General features: G+C 46.1%; 2 protein-coding genes across 7 annotated transcripts in view; one reads left to right on the forward strand and one right to left on the reverse strand.

The window, feature by feature from the left end:
* The window catches only part of epn2 (epsin 2), a 65,941-nt gene that overhangs the window by 18,860 nt on the left and 39,628 nt on the right, over positions 1–7,453 (reverse strand). For 3 of the 6 annotated variants that reach the window (XM_056575464.1, XM_056575458.1, XM_056575426.1), the window contains exon 1: positions 1,187–1,419. The exons of 2 other annotated variants lie outside the window; for them this stretch is intronic. The gene's annotated coding sequence lies outside the window, so the exon portion shown is untranslated. Of the gene's footprint in view, positions 1–1,176; positions 1,420–7,453 lie in introns of those variants that run through there. One more of the 6 variants, XM_056575434.1, reaches the window with a different exon arrangement.
* grapa (GRB2 related adaptor protein a) overlaps positions 6,761–7,453 on the forward strand; it is a 20,777-nt gene continuing 20,084 nt past the window's right edge. The window contains exon 1 of the mRNA XM_056575778.1: positions 6,761–7,306. Within this exon, the coding sequence (XP_056431753.1) occupies positions 7,229–7,306 (78 nt within the window). The 5' untranslated portion in view covers positions 6,761–7,228. The remainder of the gene's footprint in view (positions 7,307–7,453) is intronic.

The raw sequence follows: 7,453 nt of genomic DNA on the forward strand, positions 1-7,453 counted from the left end.
AAGCGACCGAGGAACGGGAGGAGAGAACGGTGATAATGCATCTGTCACCCACTGCGACTGACCGATCATCCTGACAATGGACAAAGCCCTGCCCTTCTCTCTGGCCACGTTTAGGCTCAGGCACAGTGACTGACCTGGACATGTACTACCAAATAGCAACCCCAATGTACTACCATGTCTGCGTTAGCTTAAACCTCCCTAGCTATTCCTAAGTAAACAGTTACTATTTGGTGGGAAATGTGTTCTAATACTTTGCCATCCTCAACAACCAGCGTATAATGATGGGCATGGTATTACACAGCATGGGCCCGCAAAATAACGCAACACTGGGAGCGCTCATGGTACCAGCCGAATAATAAATCACGGCTCCCTCTCCGTCTGATGCAAAACAGACATGCTAACGTCTGGCTAACGCTAGCCACCGTGCTAATATGCACCAAGCCTCCCAAATGGAAGAAACTGAAATAAAACCACAAACCATTGTTTTAACGATCAGCGTGTATTGCTGTATTAGGGCCACTGCACCAGTAGCTCGCTGACTGCAGTGATATAGTGAAGAGGGGAAGATAAAGTACAGCCAGCCGGTGGAATAACCGAATAAACTATCGAGGTACGATAGTACCAGGGCTCAAACTTCGGAAAATATCACAAACTCAGCGTAAAACACAACCGTTTCCCGTCGTGTCTTTCGGGAAATAGCCGCCCGATTAGCACCGCAGACCCACACAGTGTTATAGCCAGACCGAGCTCTCCGGGGATGCAACCCGCCCATGGCTCGCTGGAGATAAAAACTTGGTTTTAAAGAAAAGTTCCCCTGGGCTAGCTAGCCGTGTGTGTTACTTTAGCATGTTGGAGGTCCTCGGGTGTTCTCGCACTCCGTAGTGGGATGCAACACATCTGTTGGTCAACGGCTGATAGTGAGTCGAAAAAAAAAGTTGTTCTAAAAGTTATCATCAAGACGTGAGAGTCGGGAGATCCGTGCAAACAACTCGTAGCGCAGGCTAAAAGCTACGCTAAGGCGTAAGCTAACTAGCATGCTAGGCTACTTAGCCTAGCCTAGCCTAGCCCCGACGAGACGATACGGTCCGCGGAGACATCGCCGACAGAAGCTGGAGGCTGGACGACAACCCGGGGGGGAAAAAAACACGAAATAACGGCGGTATCGCTACAGCATACCTGAACTTACCATTTCTCTCGGCTTAGTGTACGGGTCCTTATGTCTCTTATAGGTATAACCCCCTTGGGCGAGTATCTATGTGGTGTTTAGATAAAATACTTGAATTGAGAGTTAAAGGAGCTTGTTGCGCCCCCGCGTAGCAGCAGAATGTAGCTATGCTAACGTCAACAGCGAGCTACACGTATCTGTAGCGCTTCTCGGCGCGCCTCTGACTCCAGAACATGGCGGGCATAGCCTCTCGGGAGGGGGCCAGGCGGAGAAGGGTGTGACCAACGCGGCTCGACTCGCCGTGAGGACAAAAGTCTCCTCATCGCATTCCTCGATGAGGAACACATTCGCATGAATAGACATAATGAGTGAGGTGTAAATGCACGGCCAATTTAAGTTTTATATCGAGTAAGAGGAATATTAATTTTTGAAAGTCATTTGAAAGTAGATGAGAGAGGATCCTGAATGGAACAATGGGGTTGCTTAGCATTGGGGTTTCCATGGTTGGAAAATAATGTCGTGTTATGAAGGGATACAATGTGATATGTTATATACATCAATGAATCAGAAGCCCAAACCCCTTTTATTCCCCTATATATGGGGGTGGCTGAACTCAAGCGTGTGTGTGTGTGTGTGTGTGTGTGTGTGTGTGTGTGTGTGTGTGTGTGTGTGTGTGTGTGTGTGTGTGTGTGTGTGTGTGTGTGTGTGTGTCTCTCTCTCTCTCTCTCTCTCTCTCTCTCTCTCTCTCTCTCTCTCTCTCTCTCTCTCTCTCTCTCTCTCTCTCTCTCTCTCTCTCTCTCTCTCTCTCTCTCTCTCTCTCATGTATGCAGGTTATACACGTTATACCACTTGTGGAATCTCTCTTAATGAGAGCCATTGTCATTACAAACTATTACTAGCCAGAACCCCAGACAATTTGTTTTAGAACACCAAGGGATGGACTGGCACATACTTTTTGTTCTGTAGGTGTGTCCGTTGCAGGACAGCATTCCACCCAGTTTTGTGTGAAAGCAACCGCGTAACGACACTGGTCTCCGCTCTCTCACACACTTCCAGGGCAAGTTTATCCAGTTAATGGGGTGGAAGTACACCCGGCCATAAAAAGAGCAATCAGAGATATCAATAGCAGGTGACACAAAGTTATGTTTAAAGTTAGAAATATGAACGTAGAAATGGTTTCGTTTTGTCTTTGCACACACTTGATATTATAGAAGCCTTCTTTACCAGTTATAATCTTTGTTGTATGGCCTTGTGTCAGATGGGTTTTCCGTCTTTCCGTCCATCTATCTGCATGTCTGTCTGTCTCACTAGGACAATTCTAGGCTATGGCAATTGGTCAGACGATTTAAGCTCATGGGAATTTAATTTTATAATGGCAAAATATAAGAATAAATTCCTACTTCAGCTATTCAATTCCGGGGCTGATGTTGATGCATTATGTTTGCCTCAAAAGTATAAACGTAATCTGCATCAAGATGTGGTCTCTTTGATCGTGTGATTGATTTTATACATCTTCAGGGCTGTATGTAAATTAAAGTCCCCTAATATATGTATTTATTCATAATTTATCCATGACAGAATATGGTAAAGAAGAAACAAGTGGATCTTCAGTGATCAGGCAAACCCTCACCATGCAAGGCCACTTTAAGTCAAAAGGGGGCAGTACTGCGCTTTCCTATGGCTGGTGAGGCTCAATTTGTAGCAACGAGAGAAAGAGAGAAACGCCTGATATGAGTCCTCAAAGCCATGTCTGTCCTTTGATATGCAATTATCGCCGTTGGTGACCTATGATTAACAATGAAGTCTGATTAAAACCAATTAACATTAAGCACCGCAGTCTGCTCCACTACCGTTTAAAAGGCACTCATGAGAAACATTCCCTGCGGGAGTCTGGAGGTTCACGGCGTGAGGGCACCGCAGGGCGGTGGTCCAATGACCATACTTGGGCAAGGGGCAGGAACCTCTGCAGTTGACGGAACCATCCAACATTGATTGAAAAAAATCCCTAAAATTGTTCTTAGAAGAGTCAAAAAGGTTGTTTGAGTCATTCAATATATTACAATAGTATTCTTAGTTGCAGTGAATTGTGAATCATACTCCCTATTTAAAATTAGTAGAAGCAGGGGAATTCAGGTTAAAAGTTATGTTAAACTACTTTTTCACCATTGAGCTCAACCCACATAACACATCAGTTGTCTGATAAAGGAGGGAAAGCACCAACAGTGTGGGTGTGAACGTCCAAGGCATTGAGCTGCAGAAGGCCATATCCGCCATAATATTTGTGCGATATCTGATATCATTCTTTCCTCCACATACTGGCATGGACTTGATCACATGAAGCCAATGGCTCGGTTGTTGTTGGGTTGATGCTTTTCATTTCTTTGGAAATATCCCACTGTTTCCCTGAAGTACATTGTTAAGTGTTTGTGCGTGCGTACGTGAGTGTTAGTGTGTGTGTGTGTGTGTGTGAGGGTATCAATATCTTCAAAACATGTTATGGATGTCTTGTGTGTGTCTAGTTTATCTGTATTGAGTTTTGTCTAAACATTCTGTCCTACTCCACTACTCATGTTAAACATCCCCCCATTCCCACCCCTACACACACACACACACACACACACACACACACACACACACACACACACACACACACACACACACACACACACACACACACACACACACACACACACACACCCATACTTTCTCACCACCACCAGTTCTTTGCAGAAAGACCCAGTGGGTCTGTTCAATGGTCTGCCAGAGCTTGATTATTAACCGGTGTTGTTCCACCCTGAGTGTGAACACGTCCCTTCAGATCAAGGGCACTTTCTCATCTTGGGACCAATACGACCATTTCAGTGTGTCCTTGTCAGGGCCCAACCACCACATGCTCCATGAAACCAAAGGATCACAGAGTCGGGAGGGCTCAGAGTCTACTGTGCTTCGGATGGCCGCAACCCACCCCCAACTAAAGACTGCACCTCCATTTTGGGTCCGGAACCGTGGTTTAGGAAATGCTGACTCAGGTCCGACCCACTGGCTGGGGCCGTGCTTCAACCCTTAATCGATCCATCGATGTCAAGACTCTCCGCTAATTGCATTTGTTGTATGACAACCAATGCAACCACATCTGTCGAAGCAGCATCTCTCGGAGGTTCTGGACCAGGCAACATTGACATGGCTTAGCTGTTGATATGCACAAGTGAACATCAAATGATGGGCCACGTGTTGCGGTTCACCCTGACACATAACCTTAGTAGAGGTGCATGGGGTTGGAGGTGTTACTAAATAGTTACATGTGGTTACATAGACTGAGAATTACCGACAGAGGAAAGGAACCGGAAGCAAGGCAGGAAGGAAGTGAACAGCAAAGAAGAGGCGAGAGCGAAAAAGGCCATGAAACAAGGTGAGGCAGAAAATATTGTGATGTAGGTGTTAGGTAGGGGAGGAAAAAATGGGAGGAATAACTGGATGCGCGAGCTATTGAGTCAAGTCCTAATACTCTCACCATGTTCAAAGTTTAAAGGAAACAGAAGCAGAATTAAAATGGCACCTTGTGGTCTTTAGAGAAAAAGACATCTTTGAATACACCTATCCTCAACACTGGCTTCATCCTCGCATTCACCGTCACACCAACTATTTTGTGTGTGTGTGTGTGTGTGTGTGTGTGTGTGTGTGTGTGTGTGTGTGTGTGTGTGTGTGTGTGTGTGTGTGTGTGTGTGTGTGTGTGTGTGTGTGTGAGCTATGTGAGGATGCTGAACCATCAGAGTTTAGAAGGGAAACGTTGTTTCTAGTCTTCACTTCATCAGGATTGATGTAAAATCCATTTTGGGGGATTTGGTAGTTGCACATAAATTTGAAGGCATTAAGATCCAATTTGACTTTAGTTGAAGGAGCTGTGGGTAAGATTTAAGAGCTATTATTTGAGTTTCATTTGTTGGAAATGTCAAAGCCACCTATCAGCTATTAGGGAGTGAATTGTGCCGTGAGATCTGTTTCGGGTCGACTGAGCCTGCTTCTGTATGAGGCAATTAGGATTTCGACCATAGATAAGGACAAGTTCGACTCCACTAAATCATACAATTACCATGATATGTCATCAGAGGTGTCATCATAAGTTGAAACACTCAATGAGCCAGTATGTTCTTCTTTGTATTTCCAGTCTGGTTTAGAACATTTTAGTTTTTACGTTTTGGCTGATTCAGTATTCTCCGGGTGGCCATACAGCAAATAACTTGACACAAAAACACCACTGGCTGCAGCTGTGGAAGCAAGTGAACAAACTGAATCCACTGAGATTGTATCTGATTCCAGCCGACCTTCTACCCTGAAGTCTTGGAGCTGCATTAGAACGATGGAAACAGCTCAGATCCTGATCATTTGCAAACAATAAATTAATTGCAAACATATACTGATCACTTTACAGTTAAGGACTTGTCTTTGCTTGACATTACAAACGATGACATTATCACACAGTGGGCGCTTCTAGCCTTGGGAAGAGGGGGCATGGGGCACAACTCTCTACTATAGTGAACTTGAACTGCAGTACCCATTTTAAGGGCTCTGTGTCAACGTTACATATACTACCTTTATGTTCAGGACATGTTTAAAAGATAGTCAAGGTCAAGTTGGACTTAAGTTAAGGATGAGTTTGATTTGGGCTTTCGTGATTTCTGCTGGAAGGCAAAGTCTTGCCCTTCCTCCCCCTCCCTCTATTTTTCTTCCTCTTTTCTTCGTCCTCCGCTCTCGGGTCTAGCTCTGACTCACACGAGATCAGCTGAGCGCTCACTTCCTGCACCACCTGTTGTTCTGTTTTCCATTCTTCTCGGTTCATTCTTCTTTCTGTTTTGTCATGCTGTTATGGTTTGAGCTGATTTGCTTCTCCCGTCGACCTTCTGTCCCCTCTTCTTAATGGCCGACTTAAACCATTTGTCAAAGGTTATGTAGGGATAATTGAAGTCTTATGCCATATCATCTGATTTGATTCGATTATATCGGATTGATTAGTATCTTTCCCCTCCTCTGTTCTTTGCTCTTCCCCTCCTCATGGTCCTTCTACTTTCCTCTCTTCTCCTTCTCTCTTTTTCCTGGTCCCCTTCTCTTCTCTCCTTTCCAATCCCATCTCCCTTAATTCCTTTCCTCTTCTCTCCTCCTTTCCCAACGCCTCCCCTCTTCTCTTCTTTCCCATCGCCTCTCCTCTAAGTGGAGTCAACCTGAAATGTCTTTGTTAGAAACAGGAAGTTTTCTAGAAGATGCAACAACAGTTTGTCCTCAGGTCACCCCTCCTCCCCACCCTCCCCTTTCCTGCACACACACAAACACACACACACACACACACACACACACACACACACACACACACACACACACACACACACACACACACACACACACACACACACACACACACACACACACACACACACAAATCCTTGGACAAATATACACACAGGAACAGCCTCCTACTCCCTTTGCCCCCTGATCTGTGTGTGTGAGTGTGTGTGTGTGAGTGTGTGTCTCTCTCTCTCTGGCTCTCTTTCTCCACCCACTCTCTGTCTCTGTGTGTAAGTCTCTGCACCTCATTCTCTCTCCTCCTCTCTGTGTCTCTCCCTCTATGTGTGTGTGTGTGTGTCTCTCTCTCTGGAGGTGTTACTCATGGCAGTGTGATGCTGAGTGCCAGTTGTGGTCTTCCGCCTCTCAGAGCCCACCAAGACAGCACTCTGCTCTCGCTCTCTCAATCTCTCTCTCTCTCTAGCTCTCTCTCTCTCTCTCTGTCTCTCTCTCTCGGTTGTCCTGCGTGCTTGATTTCTCATTCATTAGTTCGTCCTTCTCTTTGAGGCACTATCTTCTCCTATTCCTCTCTCTCACTTCGTTTGCCGGAGCCTCACTCTGTTGTATTTTGTGATTTCTCTCCTCCACCTCGCTCACTCTGCACCGGAGGCTTCGGCGTGTCTGGGGGACTGAGGGGGCTCTCCTCGGAGGTGTGTGCGCGTGAGAGTGCGTGTGAGAGTGCGTGTGAGAGTGCGCGTGAGCGATCGCCTTGGAGCCGGGGGTCTCGTCATGGAGGCGGTGGCGCAGTTCACGTTCCGCGCCACGGAGAACGATGAACTCAGCTTCACCAAGGGGGACGTGCTGAAGGTAGGACATCAAGACGCACACACAAATTGTCTTCCACGCGAGAAGAATAGTTGTACATAGATGTGCCGAAAGTGTACGCATGGGACACCTGAACGTCTGTCCGTAAGAAGTCCGCTGAATTAAATGCAACATTGGCAAACCATAGTC

The sequence above is a fragment of the Gadus chalcogrammus genome, chromosome 2 (genome assembly GCF_026213295.1).
Source record: "Gadus chalcogrammus isolate NIFS_2021 chromosome 2, NIFS_Gcha_1.0, whole genome shotgun sequence".
NCBI lineage: Eukaryota > Metazoa > Chordata > Actinopteri > Gadiformes > Gadidae > Gadus > Gadus chalcogrammus.